Genomic DNA, 24,783 nt, shown 5'->3' with positions numbered 1-24,783 from the left:
TCTGCCTTGTGTTATGACAGAGATCACTGCTCTCTGTCATCGAGAGCAGCGATCGCTGTCTTGTGACTTGAAGCTCACCCCCCCCCATAGTTAGAATCACTCCCCAGGATACACTTAATTCCTTTATCGCCCCCTCGTGGTTAACCCCTTCACTGCCAGCATCATTTACACAGTAATCAATGCATTTTTACAGCAAAATAGTGTAAAAAATGTCCAATGTGTCCGCCATAATGTCGCAGTCCTGATAAAAATCGCAGATCGCCGCCATTACTAATAAAAAAAAATAATAATAAAAATGCCATAAAACTATCCCCTATATTGTAGATGCTATAACTTTTGCGCAAACCAATCAATATACTTGTGATTTTTTTACCAAAAATATGTAGAAGAATACGTATCGGCCTAAAAAAATAGTTTTTTTAAATATTTTCGGGGATATTTATTATAGCAAAAAGTAAAAAATAATGTGTTTTTTCAAAATTGTCGCTCTTTTTTGTTTATAGCGCAAAAAATAAAAATCGCAGAGGTGATGAAATACTACCAAAAGAAAGCTCTATTTGTGGGAAACAAAGGACGTCAATTTTGTTTGGGTGCAAGGTCGCACGACCACTTAATTGTCAGTTAATCAACGCAGTGCCGAATCGCAAAAAGTGCTCTGGTCAGGAAAGGGGTAAAATCTTCCGGGGCTGAAGTGGTCAAAAAAAAAAAAAAAAAGGTGAACTTATCCTTTAAAGCAAAAAATATTTACATTGTTCTTAAGTAATAGAAAAGCATCAGGCCAACCATACATGGCTGAATTTTAAAAGTGTAACATAGTGGCGAATTCAAACAACACCATGATCTTTCTTAGTGACAGGTCTGCTTTAAGAATCACAAAGACACAATGAGAGCTATTCTTGTTGTTTTGTCTAAATGGATCTTTCCACAATGCCTCTGTCCAAAGCAAGAGCTGTAAAAGGAAAAAGTGAGAAAATGTGCCGACAAAGTGCAAACATATTCTACAGCAGCAAGAATGTCATTGACAATGTTTCATCACATTATCACACAAGACATAAATAAAGCAGACAGGTCTATTGCTAGCTTCCTTGCTAACTGGTAAACTGGTACATTCAAGCTAAAATCAGGATAGTCATTGCAGAGGAATATTTATCCCCTTCAAAGAATAAAACTTTAGGCTGTAATTCAGGAAGCACATAGTTCAAGTCAGTGTTAATTTTGTCAACGAAAATGTTTTTGTCAAAATTTTCATCATTTTTACAGTGACGAAAGCGAAGCGAAAAGTACACCACATTTTCGTCCACTGACGAAAACTATGATGAAAATCAATTCTGTTTTCGCTAACGAATTAAAACGAAATGAAAATGTGAGACAGTTACCGGTTTCCATGGAACTCCGCCTGCTTCCGCTGGCAGCAAGCAAGCGACTGTGCAGCCAGCATTACAGGGCTCCAAGTCCTCAGAAGACCGTCCAGAGCAGCACTGTGCATTACAGGCCTCCCGAGTCCTGACGAGAGTCCCACTCCCGACGACGACCGTCCAGAGCAGAGAGCACTGTGAGTGTGTACATTACAATTAGAGGCCTGAGACCTCCCCTCAGACCACCATCTGTCCAGAGCACTGTGTGCATTACAGGCCTCCTCTCCTCTGACCACCGGCATCCAGGGCACTGTGCATTAAAGGCCATCCCTCAGACCTGAGACCATCATCCAGCACTGTGCAGCATTACAGGCCTCCTCTGACCATCAGCATCCAGGGCACTGTGTTTTACAGGCCTCTCAGATCACAGTCCAGAGTACTGTGCAGCTTTACAGGCCTCCTCAGACCACTGTCCAGAGCACTGTGTAGCATTACAGCAACTGTTGAGAGCACTGTGCAGCATTACAGGCCTCCTCTGACCACCGGCATCCAGAATACTGTGCAGCATCAGGCCTCTCAGACCACCATCCAGATCACTATGCAGCTTTACAGGCCTCCTCAGACCACTGTCCACAGCACTGTGTAGCATTACAACTACCATTCAGAGCACTGTGCAGCATTACAGGCCTCCTCTGATCACCGGCATCCAGAGATCACTATGCAGCTTTATAGGCCTCCTCAGACCACTGTCCAGAGCACTGTGTAGACAGCCACCATCCAGAACACTGTGCAGCATCAGGCATCTCCGACTACTGTCCAGATCACTATGCAGCTTTACAGGCCTCCTCAGACCACCATCCAGAGCACTGTGTGCATTACAGGCCTCCTCAGACCACCATCCAGAGCACTGTGTGCATTACAGGCCTCCTCAGACCACCATCCAGAGCACTCTGTGCATTACACGCCTTCTCAGACCATCAAGAGTGGCTAAATAGTGAATTTGTTCAAACCTTAATATCATAAATAATAACATATTAGAATTTTTTACTTCCGGAGTTTATAATAAGTTTGGAAATTCTAGAGAAATGCTTAAATAATGCATTGCCATTTAAATAAACCCATTCGATTTTAGTCAAATAAAATTATTTTAGCCGAATAAAAGTATTGCAGATTTAGTCGACTCAACTAAATAAGACTAAAACAATTGGGACTAAAACTAAAATTTTAGTCAAAAGACTAAGACTAAAACTACATCGAAATTTGCTGCCAAAATTAACATTGGTTCAAGTTATACGTAATACTTTCCATCTGCCCGCCTTCGATTTTACATGACAGCCCTTCTTATACAGATCTATGGCTTCTCTCTCTAGTGGTTACCTGTATATCTAATTGGAGGACTGTGCTTTTAGCATCCTTGCTGAGTGACTACTGAGATAACTGGATAGGCCACAAAGTCTTTACCAGACTGACCTAGTACTAAAAATGAAGGTAGCAACAGTGCTAGAGCACAGGAACATTGAGGTGTCTACAAGTATAGGAATTATCTTTCAGACAGATCCCTGTGCCCCTTCTTGACTCCCTTGGATCCCACAATCCTAATTCCAAAAAAGTTGGGACACTGTATAAAATCTACATAGAAACCGAATGCAATGATTTACAATTTCTATCATAACAAAAAATAAAAAAACATGTCAAATGTTTAAACTGAAAAAATGCCGGTGTTACTGACTTGTTACCAATTAACCTTATTAGTTGCAAAATGTGCCTCCAGGACAACCTTGTTGGTACCACTTACTTTGCCAGCTTTTGTTGCCCTGTCCCAGCTTTATTGAGTTGTGTTGCTGCCATCAATTTAAAAATTACCTTATTTTTTTTCTTAAAATGGTACATTTTCTCAATTTAAACATTTTCTATTGTGAATAATAATGGGTTTATGAGATTTGCAAATTGTTGCATTCTGTTTTTATGAAGATTTTACACAGTGTCCCATATTTTTGGGAATTTGGGTTTTAGGTTTTAGGTCTAGGCCAAATCAAGATTAAAGTGGTTCTAAAGGTTGAAGGTTTTTTACCTGCATGCATTCTATGCATACAGGTAAAAAATCTTTCTGTGTGCAGCAGACCCCCTAATTCTCACCTAAGCCTCCTCTTGATCCAGTGATGTGCACAAGAGCCTCGGCTATCTCAGGACTTCCTCTCCTCATTGGCCAAAACAGCAGCGGCAGCCATCAATCACAGCCAGTGAGCCAATGAGGAGAAAGCAGGAGGCGGGGCTAAGTCACGGCTCTATGTGTCTTATGGACGTACCAAGCAGGAATCGGGAGCGAGAACGCACCAGTGCCCCCCATAGCAAGCAGCTTGCTATGGGGGGCACTGGTCAAGGGGGAGGAGTCATGAGCGCCGGCGGGGGAACCGAGAAGAAGAGGATCGGGGCTGCTCTGTGCAAAACCCCTGCACAGAACAGGTATGACATCTTTGTTATTTTTTATTTTAATTTAAAGCTGAACCTTTAATACCACTTTAAGCTCTAAGCCCACTCCTGTCATTCAGCTATCAATGCCAGATTATTGCCCACTGTGGTTGCAGTATTTGACCACTGCAGAGCTGAGCATGGGACGGTGGGGTGTAATCTCCACTTGGCAAAAAATCATGTACCGTGTACAGCCTAGGGCTAAAGCATGATGAACAAAAGAAAACAAAGAGGTTCTTTTATACACACTAAACAGCACTAAACCAGAATCTCTGGTTGTGGCTATTGTATTCAGCCAACACTGGCAGCTGTCGGAATACCCGAATAGAAGCTGCAACCGATTGTTCAACTGACAATTTTACACCTTGGCTCCTTCAATTTTTTCAGCTGAAGAATGTTGTACGAAGTGGTACCGACAATCAACACAGTACAGCCCGTTTCACACAGCTTTCAGCTTGTATAAGAACAGTGTGAACAGCAAGCTATGACAAAGCATTTGCAGAGATTTCAGTAAGCTTTGTTGAAGTTTTTAGGATACCACTCAACTCCAACTGTAAATGTTGAACACCGATCCTAATAGGGTGCTGACTGTCACTTTAAACACATCGGGACTGCCCACCGTCGTTATACAACGGTATTTGAAGAGGAATATCGTTGTTATGGCAGCAGCTGGCTGCCATAACTCCGGTATCCTCTTCTTCAGCGGACAGTCCGCTTCAAGATAAAAGTGGTCTCTGCGGCGGATTCGCCGCAAGATCACTTTTATCGGCGGCGGGAGAGGGCCCCTCCTGCTGTGCTCCGGAGAGGGGAAGATGGCCCCCACCCATCTCCATATCATTGCGCGGCGGAAGCGACGTCAAAACGTCACTTCCGCCCATAGCTCTTAACCACTTCCCGCCCGGCCTATAGCAGAATGACGGCCAGGCGGTGGTTTAGTTATCCTGACTGGGCGTCATATGATGTCCTTCAGGATAACAGCCGCCGCAGGCCCGTGGGGGCGCTCATCGCGGCGATCTATGGTGCGGTATGTCAGTCTGACTCACCGCTACACCGATCTCTGTAATGAGCCTCCAACGGAGGCTCTTTATCACGTGATCAGCCGTGTCCAATCACAGCTGATCACAGTGTAAACAGGAAGAGCCGGTGATCGGCTTTTCCTCACTCGCGTCTGCCAGACGTGAGTAGAGGAGAGCCGATCGGCAGCTCTCCTGACAGGGGGGGTCTGCGCTGATTGTTTATCAGCGCAGCCCCCCCTCGGATGCCCACCCAGGACCACCATCATGCCACCCAGGACCACCAGGGAAGGGGGCAACATGTGGATGGCCAGGTACATACCTGGCCATTCACATATAAAAAAATATGCACAATAGATGCCAATCAGTGCCCACAAATGGGCACTGACTGGCAACAATATGGTCCAGATAAAACAAGTGATGCCCAGCGATGCCACCCATCAGTGTCATCAGTGCCACCCATCAGTGCCACCTTTCAGTGCCCATCCATGCCCATCAGTACCCACCTATCAGTGACCATCAGTGCTCATCTGTGCCACGCATAAGTACCCATCAGTGCCACCCATAAGTTCCCATCAGTGCCGCCTATGAGTGCCCATCAGTGCCGCCTATGAGTGCCCATCAGTGCCGCCTATGAGTGCCCATCAGTGCCGCATATCAGTGCCCATCAGTGCAGCCATATCAGTGCCCGTCATTGAGGAAGAAAACTTATTTACAAAAAAATTTAACAGGAACAAAGATAAACTTTATTTTTTTTTAAATTTTCGGTGTTTTTTTATTTGTTGCGCAAAAAGTAAAAATCGCAGAGGTGATCAAATACCACCAAAAGAAAGCTCTATTTGTGGGAACAAAATGATACAAAATTTGTTTGGGTACAGTGTAGCATGACCACGCAATTGTCATTCAAATTGCGACAGCGCTGAAAGCTGAAAATTGGCTTGGGCAGGAAGGTGCGTAAGTACTTGATATTGAAGTGGTTAAAGGGCCATTTTTTTTTGTATTTTTTTAAATGACATTTTTTTTCTTATTGCATTTTAGTGTAAATATGAGATCTGAAATCTTTTTGACCCCAGATCTCATATGTAAGAGGTCCTGTCATGCTTTTTTTTTTATTGGGATGTCTATAAGGGATGTTTACATTCCTTCATATAGGAATAGAAGTGACACATTTTTTTTAAAGAACAGTGTAAAAATAACAAATAAATGGTAAAATAAATAAGAATTTTTTTTTTTTTTTTAACGTGCCCTGTCCCGACGAGCTGGCATACAGAAGCGAACGCATACGTGAGTAGCGCCCGCATATGAAAATGGTATGGGGTCAAAAAGACCTCAGATCTCACATTTACACTTAAAAGCAATAATTTAAAAAAAAAAAAAAAAGTTTTTTTTTTTCAATAAAAAAAAAATTCCCCTTTAAGACCATTGGGCGGAAGTGACGTTTGACGTTGCTCTTGTCATCCAATGGTATGGTATCTTTCCCTCACTTCACTCCATGTCTCTCAGAGGATAGGACCCGATCGTCTCCGCCGCTACCGACGGCTCCGGTAAACGGCGGAGACACCTGGGGAGTGGCGATAAAAGTGATCTTGCATCGAATCCGCCACAGAGACCACTTTTATCTGAAAGTGGACCGCCCGCTGTTTAAAAAGATACCGGGGTTATGGCAGCTATATGGTATTCAACGTCAAACAGCCAACGTATAACAACGACGGGCGGTACGGAAGAAGTTAAATCCTAGGGAATTCTTCAATAACTGCGCTGTGGGTGCAGTGAATTTTGAAAAGTCCTGCATGCTGCATCTTTGGGGTGGTTTTTAAAATCCCACCAAAAAAGTAGGTCCCCATTGAAATTTACCACTTGCCAACCACAATACGTATATATACGGCAGCAGTTTGAAGTGTTATACGGGGATGATGCCTGCAGCTACAGGCTTTTAAAAGCATCCCCTTTGGAGACATGTAAGTATCGTAGTTTGTCACCATTCCTACAAGCGTATCTATTTATTTGGTGTAACATCATCTTTTATTTTTTACCAAAATGTTGAGTATTATATTGTGTCTTTGTGCAACAAAATTCGTTAAAATGTATTATGTTTTCGAAAAAATTGCATTTGAAAAACCGCTGCACAAATACCGTGTAACATAAAAAATTGCAACGCCCACCATTTTATTCTGTAGGGCCTCTGGTTAAAAAAAAATATATGTACAATATTTAGGGGTTCTAAGTCATTTTCTAACAAAAAAATACAGATTTTTAAAAGTAAACAAAACGTGTCAGAATTGGCCTGGTCTTAACCACTTGACCTCCGGAATGACCAGGCCATTTTTTGCGATACGGCACTGCGTTACTTTAACTGACAATTGGGCGGTCGTGTGACGTTGTACCCAAATAAAATGTATGTCCTTTTTTTCCCACAAATAGAGCTTTCCATTGGTGGTTTTTGATCACCACTTTGTTTTTTACTTTTTGCGCTATAAACAAAAAAAGACCAACAATTTTGAAAAAAAAACAAAAAAAAAACAATATTTTTTACTTTCTGTAATAAAAAAAAATACAATAAAAAAAAATATAAAAAAATCAAATTTCTTCAAAAATGTAGGCCAATATATATTCTGCTACATGTTTTTGGTAAAAGAAAATCCCAATACAGGGGGTCCCCTACTTACAAACATCCGACTTACAAACGACTCCTACTTACAAACGGAGGGAGACAACAGGAAGTGAGATTAAATCTACCCCTAGGAAGGGAAATTCTCTCCTGTAAGAGTTAATATGGGAAAAAAGGTGTCTCCACTAATGCTTTATCACCAATCCTTATTTCCCTAATAACCCCAAATTTTCAAAATCCAGTTGTCATTGGGACAGAAAGTGAGGTGAAATTTTCTGAACATGGGCACAGACAGCAAAACAAATGTTACAGGGGTGATAACCCTTCCCTATGCTATCTACAAAACTTAATAGATTTTTTGGCTGGAGCTACACTTAAAAAATTTACCTGTTCCGACTTACAAACAGATTCAACTTAAGAACAAACCTAAAGTCCCTAACTTGTTTGTAACCCAGGGACCCCCTGTAAGCGTATATTGATTGGTTTACGTAAAGTTACAACATCTACAAACTATGGGATATATTTATGGAACTTTTATTCTTTTATACTAGTAATGGCGGCGATCAACGACTTATAGCGGACACTAGCTGACACTTTGTGGGAACCAGTAACACTAATACAGTGATCAGTGCTAAAAAATATGCACTGAACTAATTGACAATGGCTTAAACATCCAGGGCAATCAAAAGGTTAATCGTGTGCCTAGTCACTGTTTTTGTGTACACTGTGTGTTGCTTTCACTATGGGTAGAGATCGATTCTAGTCCCTTCTTTGCAGGAAAACAGGATCGATCCCTTCCCCCCCTGTCAGAATTGAGATATGCCTTGTTTACATAGGCATATCTCAGTAATCTGTATATTGCGGATGATCGGCAAGTGCCGGAGGACACAGAGTGCCTGGCACCCGCAGATCGGCTTCTGCTGTGAGTTATCACAGCAGAGGAGGGCCGGCGGCGGCGGCGTGCGCACGCCCCCTGCAGGAGGAAATCCATAATAATGTATATATATATATATATATATATATATATATATATATATATATATATATATATACACACGTGATCTGGCACCCAGCTACCTCCTTGTAGCAGTAAAAGTGCTATAGAGCGGTCAGCAAGTGATTAAAGTGGTTAATAGAAAACATGTCAAAAACGCACCAGCATTGCGCTTTTGGTGCATTTTTGAGTCACATGTTCAAGTTTCACAAGTGCATGCTGGGTAATAGACACCCAGAAAACACACTGGGCACACATAAAAAAACGCAGCAAAAACACATATGCATTTTTACTGCATTTTTGCAACAGAGCAGTGTGAAAGCAGCCCTACTTCATACAGCATGTGCAAAGTAAACTACTGTTTAACCCATGCAAGGTCTGCTGTACACAGTTGTTTTTTATGAACACTTGGGTAATCTCTGAATTGCTTGTACAAAGAACAATCAATAGACACTCACATGTAGACTTGCCATGAGTTTTTTCACAGTTCGGACAGTGATAAATGTCGATGTCCGGTGCTTCATCTTCCTCTACGCCAACACAGCTGTAAAACAAAAAAAACACGGTGTTAGTCCTCTGATTAACTGTTGTTCATTTAACCGCTATACACAAACTGTGATTTACAGATCCCTGTCATGCAGGCCATACACATAACGATTAACGATTTATCATAGACGCAATCATTTCCAACAATCTCTCTTTCAAAAAACAAGTGCGCAGCAGACCAAAGAGAAACAACAACTGGGCTGGACTGTCCAGCAGAACAGAACGTCCCTTTTCTTGGTGATTTGTTTGTTGCCATTTGATTGGTTTCTGCAAGAAATGGCGCTGTCATTTCATCAATTGTTACAGAATACAGAATTGCATTATTAGGTGTGTCCTATATAAGAATAAAGCTTGCCATAGATGGATCGATCGACGTCTGTCCAAAGGGCTTGTTGGAAAATGATTCTTGATCGGCGACTGCAGTGAATGAGCTGCAGCAGAGTCTCCGCTGTCAGAATACATTGAGGTTTATTTACTAAAACTGGAAAATGGTCATTCTGGTGCAGCTCTGTATAGAAACAAGGGTGTCTCACAGTGTATGGCAAGAATCCACACCCACAGGTGAATCAGGAAGAAAAAAATCTAACAGGACCTGCACTTTATAAACAGTATATAAAGCTGAAGACAGCAGATATACAGATAAAACTTCTGTAGGGAGATTTGTTTCATCTCTGTGTATCATCTGAGGCTGATCACTTCACTGGGTATTAGAGCAGCACCATTCTGGCTAAAATGAGAATCACAATTTTTTTGCTTAGAATAAAGATCACGATTTTCGAGGCGTAACATCATCTTTCACATTATACAAAAAAACTGGGCTAACTTTACTGTTTTTTTAATTCATTAAAGTATATTTTTTCCAAAAATATTGCGATTGAAAAACCGCTGCGCAAATACAGTGTGACATAAAATATTGCAACAACCGCCATTTTATTCTCTAGGGTCTCTGCTAAAAAAAAAGATATATAATTTTTGGGGGGTTCTATGTAATTTTCGTGCAAAAAAATTACACATTTTTAGCTTGTAAGTAACAAGTGTCAGAAAAAGGCTTAGTATTTAAGTGGTTAAAATGACCTCATTTACAGACAGAAGTTAATTTCTTTGATCTCAATTCTAAAAGAACGAAATGTTACAAAGTTTCTCTTTATCGCCGCCTAAGCCCCGGTTCACACAGGGGCAGCCCGACTTGCAGCGCGACTCTGTAAGGCAACCTTGCACACGACTTCAGCGGCGGCTTGCAAAATGACTTCTGTATAGAAGTCAATGCAAGTCGCCCTGAAATCGTCCCAAAGCAGTACAGGAAGCTTTTTTTCTAAGTCAGAGCGACTTGAGTCGTTCCTATTAGAACGGTTCCATAGTACAGAACAGAACATGACTTGTCATAGTGGTGACATTAAAATGACATTAAAAGACAGTCAATATTTAAACAGTATAAACACAATATGGACAAATTAGTCCCTGATATTTGCAGACAGCTGTAAAAATCACAGCTGTCAATCAAATCCAGTGACACAGGAGCAGGGGGGCGGGGCCGAGTCCCGCTGTCTGTGTCAATGAACGCAGCAGCCGGACCTGGGAGCGAGCCCGCACGGGGGCCCCCAGAGAAGGAGGAGGGGCCTAGAGCGCGGCACCCCAGGAGAAGAGGATTGGGGCTGATCTGAGCAAAACAATTGCACAGAGCAGATAAGTATAGGCATGTTTGTTATTTTTGTTTTTTTTAAAACGAGGTTTTACAACCCCTTTAAATAGTGTTTTTGGTATGTGATGCTCAGATACCGTGTAGTTCCGCTTTAAGAAGTGGTCAGGGTCAGGTTTCATTCTGTGGCAGTGCCGCGTTACTGCAGCCAAGAAATGAAGCTGTAACCTTAGTTAAAACTAGTAAAACTTTCTTACAATCTCACTGCTTCTGTTTACCAGTCTCCTGGTGGGAGCATAGTATCATAACCAGCTATGTTTTGGCTTTGGGGACAGTTCTTAATTGGGTATTAGGGCCAGCCATGGACGATTCCTGCTGAACCACCCGAGATTCGAACCATGTATAGGCAGGCTGAATGTACCCAAGTTGTTTAATTGATCAACTGATTGAACACCACCCCAGTGTGAAAGCACTCAAGCTTTCACATTCGGGCAGCATGGGAGGCAGTTTTTAGGCGCTATTTCCAGTGCTAAAATGCCTGAAAACTGCCTCATTGTGAAAGGGGTCTAAGGAAGGTGTGCAGAAAAGGGAGAACTATTCGTATTTTGGCAAATGGAAAAAAGGATGGGACTATAGCGGTGCAAGAAACAAACCAAAGAAAGATTTTTGAGATAATATTTTTTTAAATGTATTGTATATTTAAAACAACGTTATATTTTTAAAACACATAAGCTTAAACCTAAGGATATGGCTCATAAACTTTTTGAAAGCAGCATAGTGTTGAATCCCGACATGTTTCGCCCTATGTATTGGGCTTCCTCAGTGGATGCTATCCGCATGGGGTATCAGCCTTCTGATAAAATAGAGTATACAAACTTGATACCGTAATTAGTACACAATACATTTTTCATATATAGTTATACAAATCATTTACATTTCAATAAACTGCATGATCTGTCAACATATTTTTCTTTGTTTGTTTCTTGCACCGCTATAGTCCCATCCTTTGTTCCATTTGGTCCAATAACCCCGGGATGAGGTGCTTTATATTATGTGAATCGATCCACATTGGTCTACATTCTATTCGTATTTCAGTGAACGTCAAGCTTTGCCATTGTGAAAGGTCTTCCAACACGATCGTAGATACATTCAGATGAATATGTTGCACCAAGTCTTCATAGGTGATACCTACACTTCAGCCAACACTGAGAATTATGGAAACATAGCAAGGACAGGCCATTGTTTTTCTCTTGTTAGAAACCTCCAGCATGTTTGTTTGTCTGGTCCCATGGTGCATCAAGGAGTGTGTTAATCAGAGATCAGAGCAGCAAATAAACTCAAAATGAGGTTTTAATAGACATGGTAACATAAAGCCAGGAGGCACGCAAACTAAGGTGTTCCAGGAACCGTATACTGAAGATTGGTATCGTCATTAAATATATGGAAATGAGGCACTCGTATGAATGTATAATGAACTCATTAAATGCTAGAAGAACCCTAGGCTTTTTTTTTTTTTTGCAACAGTTTCCTAATTTTTGCAGTATGTATCACACAATAAAAGCAAAACGAATGATTCCCCAAGGATATTTTCTACATAATTACACGTATTATGGTAGAGTGTCATTTTCAATTTTGAGAAAATTGGCCCTTTTAGGTGAACCTTTCACACAGGTGTTGGAAATAAGTGGTTGGGGAACTCACAAATTGTTAAAATAGGAAGCAGATGAAGTTGTACACACTCTACTATTAGTGTTGCCTCGCAGTAAGGAAAAAATAACGCTGCCTGCAGAGTTCGGCAGGCATTGACACTTTGCAACTGCCTCCATTGACATCTATTGAAGCGCACTTTTAGGCTGGGTTCACATTGATACTATACGACTGTCATCCTACTTTGCTCTGTGACATCAGTCCTACATCCATCTGACTTTAAAGAACAGGATACTACTTTGATTGTGCTAGTATGACTTGTCCTTTGACCAATCAGAATGATTCCAGTGTGACATAAATTCCTTTTCCTGCTGCTGTAATCAACATGTCGGAAGTCACAAGTTGGATGGTTAGGACAAGGATCTGACTTTGATCCGACTTCAATGATATTCAATGGGCTGAAGTAGGACCAAAGTCGGACCAAAAAAGTAGTGTAGGGATCATTTTCAAAGTCGGACCAACTTGTGTCGGAGCAGTTAGAACAGCTCTCATAGGTAATCATTGATTTTCACACGTCATGCGACACGAGCTCCCAATGTCGGAGCATTTGTCGCACCCGTGTGAACCCAGCCTGAACGCACCTATGTCAAAGCATCAAAAGTGATAATTTCCCATCTTAGAGCCCATTCACACAGGGACGACTTGTCAGGCGACCTAGTCGCCTGACAAGTCGCCTCCCGTTCTGTGCTATGGAACCGTTCTAAGGGGAGCGACGCAAGTCGCTCCGACTTAGAAAAAGGTTCCTGTACGACTTCGGGGGCGACTTGGGGTGACTTGCATAGACTTCTATACAGAAGTCGTTTTGCAAGTCGCCCGGGCAGTCGTTTGCAGGTCGCCTCGCTGAGGCGACCTGCAAGTCGTGTTGCCCCTGTGTGAATGGGGTCTTAGCCTTTTAAAAAATAAAAAAGCACATCTCACAGGGCCTTTGAGGAGAGTTGCCTGACATGACTGGAATGCTTCTGCAACATGTCCAAAACACTCAATAACACCGTGGGCTATAGTTTACACTTGCTTCAAAACAAGGCTTCGGACATGCTTTATTAAAGATCTATGAACTCCAGTCAAAGCTCCCGTCACTAAATAAAATAGTTAGCTTACAGTCCTGTTCACACCTTGTGTTTGCTTTGCTTCGGCTTCGTTTCAAAAATTATACACCATGTCACTTTAGTGGTGCTTCATAGCCCCCATAGAAGTCTATAACAAAGCTTGTTTGAAGCACCTAAAGCTTTTGAGAGGCTTTAATTCAGCTTTAGCTTCGCTTTGTTTCGGAGAAATTGCAGGTATGAGATATCCACACACAGTGCACCTCCAAGCTTCACCAAAGCTTCAAAAGAGCATCAGCGAAGCATCACTAAAGCATCAAAAACACATCACAAAAGCATGTTGAAGTGGTAGGTGCTTTAATGTGTGTTGAAGCCTAAGCAAGTGTAAATGAGCCCTCTGGGTGTGTTAATGCGCTTTAAGGCTCCATTCACATTTGTGTGACTTGTCATGCAACTTTGGACATCAAAGTTGCATGACAAGTCGTTCCCCATGTTCTCCAATGATAGCATTCATATATGTGTAACTCAAAGTTGCAACGACTTCAAAGTAGTTCATGCACTACTTTGGTCTGACTTTCAAGCAACTTGAGGGCTTCTAGACTTCCATGTTAACCCCCAAAAGTTGCATGAAAGTCATATATGAATGTTTTACAATGCAGCAGTTGTCCATTATCACTGGTCAAAGCCAAAGTCGTATCCAAGTCGCACCTGTCCAAAGTTGCATTAAGGTTGCATTCCAAAGTTGGAACAAGACACCGTGTCCCAAGCGCTAAGAGCTGTGGATCTGGGGGGATATATAAAGGTCCAGAACTAGTGCAGCTGGAGATGCACATATGGAAGATGCAGCATAAATATATACAATTCAAATCACCAGCGCCGAACCATAATAAAAACAGATCAGTTTATTTTCCACATAGTAAAATCATAGGTAAAGGCCAATGATACCACACTGATGTCCTGGGTGTTGATAGGCTAATAGGATCCAATCTGAGGTAAAGGCGCCATTAACCATACCAAGGGGAGATAGATAACGGTCGTCCAAAGAGTCCAGCAGGGACATACCGGCGCACCCGGATGGCATTACTGTGAGATGGCAATAAGAAGTGTGGAGTCAAGATGGACGTCTCGAGAACCAGCCTGGAATGCAGGCCAGTCTGTTGCCGTGACGACGCGTTTTGCCCACATGCTCCTTGTCACAGTGATGCCATCTGGGTGCTCTGGCATGTCCCGGCTGGACTCTTCGGACAACAGTTATCTATCTCTCCTTGGCATGGTTATTGGCGCCCCTTTCATGTACCTTCAGTGGCCGGATTGGATCCTATTAGCCCATCAATGCCCAGGACATCAGTGTGGTAGTATTGAACTTCACCTGTGATTTTACTATATGAAAATAAGCCGATCTGTTTTAATATGGCTCGGTTTTTCCCTTATATGACTCATCCATCCCCAGTACATCGAGTCTATTGAGCGCTGGTGATTTGACTTGTATATACTGAAAAGTTGGCACAACTTTGGAGTCGTACAAGTGTGAATGAAGCCTAAAGACTGCTTTGGAATTGAACACCTATATGAAAGAGCCCCAAGAGCAGACATCACAGGATGTTATCTAAGGCCACTTCTGTGTGCCCCTCTGATCCTGGTTTCACTTTGTTAGTAAGTTATGTGTCCTCAAGGCTAAGCCTCACGCCTGGTGCTAAGCTACAAGCAACACTTCCACCAGTAAATAAATAAAATAATCTCAGTGGCCAATAAGAGAATTCCCACAAAACTAGGGAGGGCAGGTGGGATTTACTACTAAGGCAGAGATATTAAGATATAGCTAAAGCCAAACTTTGATTTTTGTTCTGGATACAGAATGAAAAGCCTTCATAATTTTGTATCTGGGTCCCATTGGAGGTATTTCCCTTCACCTACTTCCCTGGCTGCATAATGGGACTCTTTTCAAAGTGAGGAAGAAACCCCTTATAGACAGCTGTCATTGGAACAAAACTAACCTTAGAAAGCATTATTTTTTTTACTTTATGCTATAAAAAATATCCAATATTTTTTTTTTCTAATCTAATCTAATTTCGACCTTTTTTCTTCTGCAGTTGTCTCTTTTCTTTTTACCCTAAGAGCCCATTCACACAGGGACGACTTGTCAGGCGACCTAGTCGCCTGACAAGTCGCCTCCCGTTCTGTGCTATGGAACCGTTCTAAGGGGAGCGACTCAAGTCGCTCCGACTTAGAAAAAGGTTCCTGTACGACTTCGGGGGCGACTTGGGGCGACTTGCATAGACTTCTATACAGAAGTCATTTTGCAAGTCGCCCGGGCAGTCGTGTGCAGGTCGCCTCGGTGAGGCGACCTGCAAGTCACGTTGCCCCTGTGTGAATGGGGTCTTATGGTTGGATGCCTAACAGGGCCCTCCGCAAATAACTGGTTACAATTGCTTTGCTTTTGTAGTATGTTTTTATTTCACACTGGAAATAATTCTGGTGTGGATATTTCTGAAGATGTTTAGATAGTTTGGTTATTAAATGCCCCAGTATACCTTTATGATGATGAACTGTGGGTCTGCTATTACTGTGATGTTTGTATTGAGTATCCTCGATTTTTGTTTGCTTTTTTTCCTGCCTGTTGACAGCCCTGAGTAATGTCCACTGTTTGTTACTATTGTTTTTTTTCCTATTTTATTTTATGAAAAATTTTAATTAATAAAATTGGTAATTATAAAAAAAAAGAAAAAAAAAAAAGAAATTCTTGATAAATTTTTGCCATGTTTTTGGTAAAAAAAAAAAAAAAAAAAAAGAGGATAACTGTACAATTTTGGAATTCCCATTGCCCAGTGGGTCGCATTTTACAGGTCAGTATAGCAAAGGCTGACAGGCGATCAGGAGGTGCTACAGCTGCCTCCTGAAAGCGTCTTGTTTTTTTTTTTCATTATTGTTATTAAACTGCCAAATGGCAATTTTGCATTGCAGGACTCCATCGCAACTGCGAGTGCCGCCTGTCAAACTCTGCATCCCCAAGTTAAAAATGTTTCAGCTGCATGGGTACAGCCCTCCCTGGCTGTACTATTACAAATCAAATGCCCATCTGAAAGTACACTTAAAGCGAAAATTAAAACCCAAAAGGGGAAGCTCGTCTTTAAAGTGTTTGTAAAGGCAGAAAGTTTTATCTTAATACATTCTATGCATTAAGATAGAAAACCTTCTGTGTGCAGCAGAGTCGTCGCCCCCCCCCCCCCCAACCCAAGCCCCCCCTAATACTTACCTGAGCCAGTCTCGATCCAGCGATGTTACACGAGAGACTCGGCTATCTGAAACTCTGCCTCCTGGCTGGCCATTGACTCCCGCTGCTGTCAAAGTCAGTGAGCCAATGAGGAGAGAGAGAGAGCAGGGCCGAGTCATGGCTCAGTGTCTGAATGGACACACCAAGCAGCGGCTCGGGTGCCCCCATAGCAAGCTGCTTGCATCAAGTTTTGAAAGGTACCCGCTCCCAGTTTTTGAAGTTGTCTTCACCCCTTCTCTCCCCGCAATCTTCTAGGACACGACTGTGGGGTCATTCACAAATCGCAAGAAGGTGGCTGGCTGTAAAGCCGCAAACAGCACAGCCGGCTGTCCACAGTTATGCTGCTAGGGTCTGGAACCCAAAGGCTAGTGAAGAACTATCCTGGGTGAGGACAGTGCTGGACCCCTGGACAGGAAAGTGTACATTTATTAAAAGTCAGCAGCTACATTATTTGTAGCTGCTTACTTTCTAATTTTTTTTTTCCTGAGGTGAAAAATGGCCTTGATGCAATGGCATTTACTTTAATACCGGGCTAATGGATTAGAGCAATTTATGTTTTCTATGTGGTTTCCTACAAGACAGAAGGCTGGAGAGGTGTCAGGATGCCGGATGGTCCTTCTGCCTCTGTGGTTGTCCTCATGCTGCTTATGCTAATTGCCAGGCTGTGAGGGTTTCTATACATCAGAATGCAATCCTTCTGGCTCTGGAAGAATTCAGGAAACTCTTTATTTTGGATTTGTAAGCCAGAGAAGATATGTGAATACACTAGGCTTTAACCACTTCAGCCCCGGAAGAATTTACCCCCTTCCTGACCAGAGCAATTTTTGCGATTCGGCACTGCGTCACTTTAACTGACAATTGCACGGTCATGCGACGTTGCTCCCAAACAAAATTGACGTCCTTTTTTTTCACACAAATAGAGCTTTCTTTTGGTGGTATTTGATCACCTCTGCGGTTTTTCTTTTTTGCGCTATAAACAAAAAAAGAGCAACAATTTTGAAAAACAAACGCATTATTTTTTACATTTTGCTATAATAAATATCCCCCAAAAATATATAAAAAAAAACATTTTTTTTCCTCAGTTTAGGCCGATATGTATTCTTCTACATATTTTTGGTAAAAAATTCGCAATAAGCGTTTATTGATTGGTTTGCGCCAAAGTTATAGCGTTTACAAAATAGGGGACAGTTTCATGGCATTTTTATTAATATTTCTTTTTTACTAGTAATGGCGGCGATCAGCGATTTTTATCATGACTGCGACATTATGGCGGACACAGCGGACATTTTTGACACATTTTTGGTACCATTGTCATTTATACAACAATCAGTGCTATACAAATGCATTGAATCCTGTGAAAATGACACTGGCAGTGAAGGGGTTAACCACTAGGTTACAGTGTAGGCGTTAAGTGTGTCCTGGATAGGGCTGGGAGATTTTCTTTAAAAAAAAATCTTCGATTCTCACAATTCGAATCGAGTTTTTCTTTTTCTTTGGAAACAGCGCCGGTCCTGAGGCGCTGTGGGCATGAGCTTTTAGGCGAGGCTGCGGCTTCGGCCTAGTCCACGGCGTCCGGCCTCGCGGACTAGGGCGAAGCTGCGGCCTCACCTAAAAACTCCTTGCCCGCAGCTCTTCAGGCCCTGCGCGGTGTCACCGCTGGTCTGGAGGCAGCATGAGTTTTTAGGCGAGGCCTAGTCCGCGGCGTCCAGCCGTAGCTGCGGACTAGGCCGAAGTCGCGGCCTCGCCTAAAAACTCATGCCCGCAGCGCCTCGGGACCGGTGCGGTGAAAAAAAAAAAAAATCTAAAAATATCGATTTGCTTAAATTTTGAATCGATTTGACTTCTCAACTCGATTCAAGATTTAAATCGATTTTTTTCCCAGCCCTAGTCCTGGGGCGTGTTTCTAACTGTGGGGGGGTGGGGCTGTGTGTGGCACGTCACTGATCTCTGCTCTCGATCACAGGGAGCAGAGATCAGTGTCCTGTCACTAGGCAGAACAAGGAGATGCTTGTTTAAATTAGCATCTCCCCGTTCTTCCTCTCCGTGAGACGATCGCGGGTATTCCCGCAGACATCGAGGCCGCGGGACCCGCGACCCGACTCACGGAGCCTGGGCAACGTACAGGTACGTGATTCTGCCTGTACGTGCCCTTCTGCCGCAGTATATCTGCGTGAGGCGGTCGGCAAGCGGTTAAAGTGGACCTATACTTAAAGGGTAACTCCACTTTCGTGGGGAAAAAAAATAGCAAATAAAGAAAAAATAATATAGCACATATAATTGCAACACAAATCATATTATTATTGAATGTTATTAAAAATTACCTTTCCTTTTCAATCTGCAGCCACTCTCATTTTCTGAGAATACAGTGCAATATGGCTACCTGCAGTTGTTCTGTACACAGAGTCTGTACTGACCACTCCCCAGAAACATCATTTCCTGCTTGTGTGATTGGCTCACCAATTTTCCCAGAAGTCTGCCTAAGATACAAGTCAGATTTCAGGCATCCCCTGCAACAAAAATGTCATTTTTGGAGAGATACTTTCAATAAGAGCACATCTAAAGGGCTGCAGGCCCAGTAGCGTTCCTTATTAGTGCTCTTCAGCTGCACACCTGACAGTTAATTATGAAAACACTTCCATTAGACCTACTCAGAACAGAGGCACAGACAAACACAGAAGGATTTCTTCTGAATAACACAAGGTAGGAATCTGCAACAAGGTTGTTATAATCCTTGCAATGTGCATAGATCACCCAGGGGGGAATGTTTTTTACGCTTTAAAAGAGAAGTTTGGAAATTAAAAAAAAAACCTAGGTGGATGCAGCATCAGTCCAATGTTGCATCTGTCCCCTGCTGCCTCTAAGACCGAGAACTGAGTGATCAAAGACTGCTGATTGCTTAGTTCTCAGTCTTCGGTGAACAGAGACACTTCTCAATGTTCTCTACAACGCAGCAAATATTTACTTGTGGAGTTCAGGTCAACTTTAAAGTGTATATAAACCATTGTAATAAATTTCTCTTTTCTTCCTTTTGGTCTGCTAAATATATCAACGTTACATCTGTTTGATAAGTGAAAAAATATCTGTTGATTTTGCCAGAAATTGTGTGAGGCAATACCTTCCTGTGCTCTCTGTCTGTGCACAATGAGCAGATACAGAGAAAAAGAAGGAGATGAGGAGAGGGTCATCGCCCCTCTCCCGTCACTTTTTGGTGGTTTTCGGGCTTACTTGGCAGGTTGGGGAACCACCCCAACTCATTCATCCATGTCTTTATGGACTTTGCTTTGTGCACTGGTTCAAATCATTTGGTGGATGGGGATTATGGCATGGGGTTGGGCTTGGCTCCTTAGTTCCAGGTAAGGGAACTCTTAAGGCATCACCATACTAAGACATTTTGGACAATTTCATGCTCTCAACTTTGTGGGAACAGTTTGGGTATATTCCCTTCCTGTTCCAACATGACTGCGCACCAGTACACAAACCAAGGTCCATAAAGACATGGATGAGCGAGTTTGGGGTGGAGGAACTTGACAGGCCTGCACAGAGTCCTGACCTCAATCCAATAGAACACCTTGGGGATGAATTAAAGCAGAGAGGGTGAGCCAGGCATTCTCATCCACATCAGTACAAATGCGCTTCTGGAAGAATGGTCAAACATTCCTATAGACACACTCCTAAACCTTGTGGACAGCCTTCCCAGAAGAGCTGAAGCTGTTATAGCTGCAAAGGGTGGACCAACTCAATATTGAACCCTACAGACTAAAACTGGAATGACATTTAATTTCATGTGTGCGTAAAGGCAGGTGTCCCAATACTATTGGTAATATACTGTATATACATTTCTGGTACAGGGGGAGGGCTGAAGCCCGATACATCCACATTGTCTTTCAGGGTGAAGGTCCACTTAAGCACTGTGCTGACAAACATATGCGTCCATGGGGCTCCATTGTTCTCTACAAGCAGCATGCTCTTAGTACACTGACCACTCCCAATCACTGTCTACTGACAGCCAATCTCAGTGACCTCATGATCAGAAGCTCAGCCTCCCAGTGTTACAATTTAAAGGGCTGATGGGATGCAGGAGTGGCAATGGGCTAAGGACTTCAAATAAGCTGCTTCAAGCTTGATGAATGAATAACTAAAGGGTCTTTCGAGCTACCAGAACCGGTAAATATAAAAATCTGAATTTGAAATTTAAATTGCTGTAGGTCTGTATGTTCATTCACAGCTAGTCACCCTAACGCTGCTGCTTCTGCCTACACCAGTGGTTCTCAACCTAGGGGTCGAATGATGATTTGCCAGGGGTCACCGAATCCTGGGTGTTCCTGAATCCCGCACCGATCTCCCAACCTTTTTGCAGCCGCCCAGCAGGGCTGTCCCTGGAGCCCACGGCCACCCACTCAGCCTCTTCGCAGCCGCCCATTCAGTTCACGGCATGGCTGGGGGCAGAGACTAAAGGGCAGCTGACTGGTGAGGAATGTGAAGTTGGAGGGGCTGGAGGAGACCCCATCTCCTGATTTCGGCATAGGTATCACTGCTACGAGACACCACAAATTCGGAGACACAGTGAAGCCAGAGACAGTGAGTTACACTACCTGTGATTATAGTTGCCATTAAAAGTCCCCACTACAGTTCTCAGATCAGCAAATGAGCTTGATCAAGAGCACCTAAATTGGTTGATCAGAACTTCCCGCCAGCACTGCCAGTGATCCCAACTCCCTGCCAGCACCGCCAGTGATCCCAACTCCCTGCCAGCACTGCCACTGATCCCAACTCCCCACCAGCACTGCCACTGATCCCAACTCCCCCCCCCCCCACCAAGGAGTAAGGGAAGGAATAAAAATAGAGAATACATGGAAAGGAGAGGAAAAGAGGGGGAGGAACAAAGAAAAGGGAGAGAAAAAAATAAGAGAAAGAACAAGAAAGACAGCTAGAGAGGGATGGGGAAAAAAAACCCTGAAATTAGGATAGAGAGAGCTAAAAGGGAAAGAAAGGAGAACAAAGGGAAAGCGGTGCATTCGAAAATGTATCATAAGGGGTTTTAATACTGTACAAGTGGAAGGGACTCTGGGAGCGCTAAATGTTCTTGGGTTAGCGGCGTAAATTACTTGTCTTGCCTTGGGTGCTGACAACCCACGCTATGAAAATAATTTTACTTTTAGGGGTCTCCACAACTTGGGAAATTTTATCAATGGGTCACAGCACTAGTGAGGTTGAGAACCACTGGCCTACACCATCCTGTCCCCTCCCCAATGCGTGTCGACACAGGGAATCACGTGTCTTCCTCAGGTTTTTCAGCACCATAGCACTTTTTTGCATGTATGTTACACGCATACTTGTAACACATATTTGTACACTAAGAAATATTGGTTATGCATGTTCACTGATATATAACATGTTTTTTGTTTATAATTTTAGCGCGGCACTTTGGTCAAGCTTGATGAATGCTTTGTAAATGATTGCTGAGAGACTGTTCAAACTAAACTGTATAAGATAAGATTCTTAGGTTTAGGGCCAAAGTTAGCTTCTAGTGCCATCCTTGAAACATTTCAAGAGCAATCATACTTAATTTAAATCTATTCTTTGTGGAAAATAGACAGCAAATAAAGCTCCTTAGATCAGGGGTAGTCAACCTTTGCGAGGCCAAGATCTACCCGAACAACATGAAAGAGATCAAAGGTTACCGGGGTTAGGCAACCTTTTTTTTATATATATAAAAAATTAACTAGCAAGGCCTAACTAGGGGACAGTGTCAGTCAGTAGAGCAACAGACAGTGTCAGCAGGGCAGTGGATGGCAATGGAGTAGAGCAGCATTTACTGTAACCGATCCCCTTTCCTCCTGCACCCGCTGAATGTCAGTGGGAAGGAGTGGAGGCTTTCCACTGTTGCAAGGTGAAAGGGGATCAGTTACAGTAAATGCCGCCCCCGAAGGATCGCTGTCTACTTGTCACCTACCCACAGTCTACAAGTTGCCAACCTCCACCTTACAGGAATTACAGACTGCTATCAATCATGCTGACAGCAGATCAAATAAAGCCAACAGCAGAGGGCAATGGCTGGCATGTGGATGCGACCAAAAGCAAGGCCTGGAAGAGGAGAGGAAGATTAAAGGTAACTGAGTGAGAAGAGGGCACCAGCACCAGGGTGAACAGAGGTCAGCAAAGGCGTGGACTGGGGGACGATTTACTGATGACACTTCCCAACCTACCTGAGTGTTACCGCACAGTAGATTGGAAATATGTTTGTCTACAAACAGGTTTTTTTACCGAATAACACAAAAAAGTTAGAAGAATACATTTTAAAACAGAACTAAACCCCCCTATCCTTTAGACTGGCTTCACACTGAGGCGGTTTTCAGGCGTTTTAGCACTAGAAATAGCCTCTAAATAACTCCTGAAAACCGCCTCCGATTTATTGCAGTGTGACTTTTCACCGTGCGCTTGCGGGACGTTCTGAAAAGTCCTGCAAGCAGCATCTTTGGAGCGGTTTGGCAGTGCTTCCAAAGCGCCGCAACAAGGGCGCTTTTATCTCTTCTTTGGCCGCTAGCGGGGGTTAAAAGCGCACCGTTAGCGGGCGAAAAGCCCCGCTAAAACGAGCAGCGCTTTAGCGCAAACGCTCGGCGATCCCAGTGTGAGGGTAGCCTCGGCTCGGTAGCTAAGGAAGCTATCATCCTAGCCTCGGGTTGATCTGCAGTTGCCATGGTGCTGCACATGTGATCAGTTATGACACCAGCCATCTGATTGACAGTTTGGCTGAGAGATGAAGCAACTGTGACAGTTATCATCACAGCATGCCTTGAATGTAACTCTTTTGACAAACAGTTAAATTGGTGGCTTTAAAGATCCAGTGTTCCAAACCTCTGAATGATGAAATATAATTTATGAAACTATTAATGTAAAGAACACCTGCAGATGTATGTAAACGTTTGGGCACTGCTGGCCAAATTACAGGTTAGCATAATCTCTGCAGGGATTTAAACAACTTGTATTTCTGCAAATGTTAATGTACAATCACAATTGGTTTGACATATTATTGAAAATTGGAAAGTACATGGCAAACTAGTTCTGCATGAAAAAGCTGAAAAATTCTGCAGTGTAAGTATCTGAATTTGTCATGAAATCAGACTCATCCCCTGCACAGCAGCATTCATAATGAGAGTGGGAGGGGGCCATCACTAGGAGCCAATCAAGCTCTGCCGCATGTGCAGATAGGAAGAGAGTAATGTGAGGGATGATGTCATAGTAGTATAGCTGCTGCACTGTCCAATGATTAGGCTGGGGGTGTGGTCTTAATCAAGCTGTGCTGCTGCAATAGAGATTGAGGATCTGGCTGTAGCTTCTGTTAGGGGTGTTGGAATAAAAAAACTAGCCCCTTGACAGGTACAACAGTCTATAAATATTTATATACAGTATATATATTTATTTCATGAAGTGGAACTAAATCCTATCCTTTACAGCCAAAGAAGAGGTCATCCTAGCCTCTGTTTGATCTACAGTTGCTATGGTGTGATGTGATCAGCTATGACACCAGCCATTTGGTTTTATAGTTCGGTTAAGAGCACAAGCATTTGGTAAACTGTTAAACTGATGGGTTTAGTTATGATTTCAAGATACTGTAGCTGCTGACTTTTAAATGTAAGGACACTCACACCTGTCCAGGAATCCAGCAATGTCAGTAACCTAGCTGATAGTTCAATCGGCTTTGGGAGCAGGCGCCGGCATCTTCGGTAAGGGAAACTGCAGGGAAAAGCCTTCCTACTGTGCATGCGCGAGTTGCGCTGCGTTTTGTGAATGGTCCCGCAGTCTTCTGGAACCTGTGTGTGTCCCAGAAGGCTGCGGGCGGGGCGGCGGGCAAACATCCTTATAGATTGCCGTGGCGATCTGACTCAGAAGTGGAAGCGGGTACCTGTCAAAACCAGGTAACCGCTCCCCACAAAAAGTGCCCAATGTGGCAGTGGAGGGTGCAAACAAGTGGAGCTTCCCCTTCTGGGTGAAGCTCCACTTTAACAGACCATTTAGCTGCTTTCCTAAAGTTTCCCTTTAATTTTGTTTCACTTTATTGCAGATGACCGCAGAACCTCATTTACACCTTTTGCAGTGCATTGTATATAGTGTATATAGTGCAGGCATTAATGCAATGCATG

At 43.0% G+C, this 24,783-nt stretch overlaps 1 protein-coding gene across 3 annotated transcripts in view; it reads right to left on the bottom strand.

The window, feature by feature from the left end:
- Positions 1–24,783, bottom strand: part of PHF2 (PHD finger protein 2) — a 441,387-nt gene that overhangs the window by 220,065 nt on the left and 196,539 nt on the right. For all 3 annotated transcript variants that reach the window (XM_073592328.1, XM_073592327.1, XM_073592329.1), the window contains exon 2: positions 8,898–8,983. In XM_073592328.1, the coding sequence (XP_073448429.1) occupies positions 8,898–8,983 (86 nt within the window). The remainder of the gene's footprint in view (positions 1–8,897; positions 8,984–24,783) is intronic.

The sequence above is a fragment of the Aquarana catesbeiana genome, linkage group LG07 (genome assembly GCF_042186555.1).
Source record: "Aquarana catesbeiana isolate 2022-GZ linkage group LG07, ASM4218655v1, whole genome shotgun sequence".
In the NCBI taxonomy this organism is placed as follows: domain Eukaryota; kingdom Metazoa; phylum Chordata; class Amphibia; order Anura; family Ranidae; genus Aquarana; species Aquarana catesbeiana.
The sequence above is the reverse complement of the archived record's forward strand: the minus strand, read 5'-3'. Positions and strand labels throughout refer to the sequence as shown.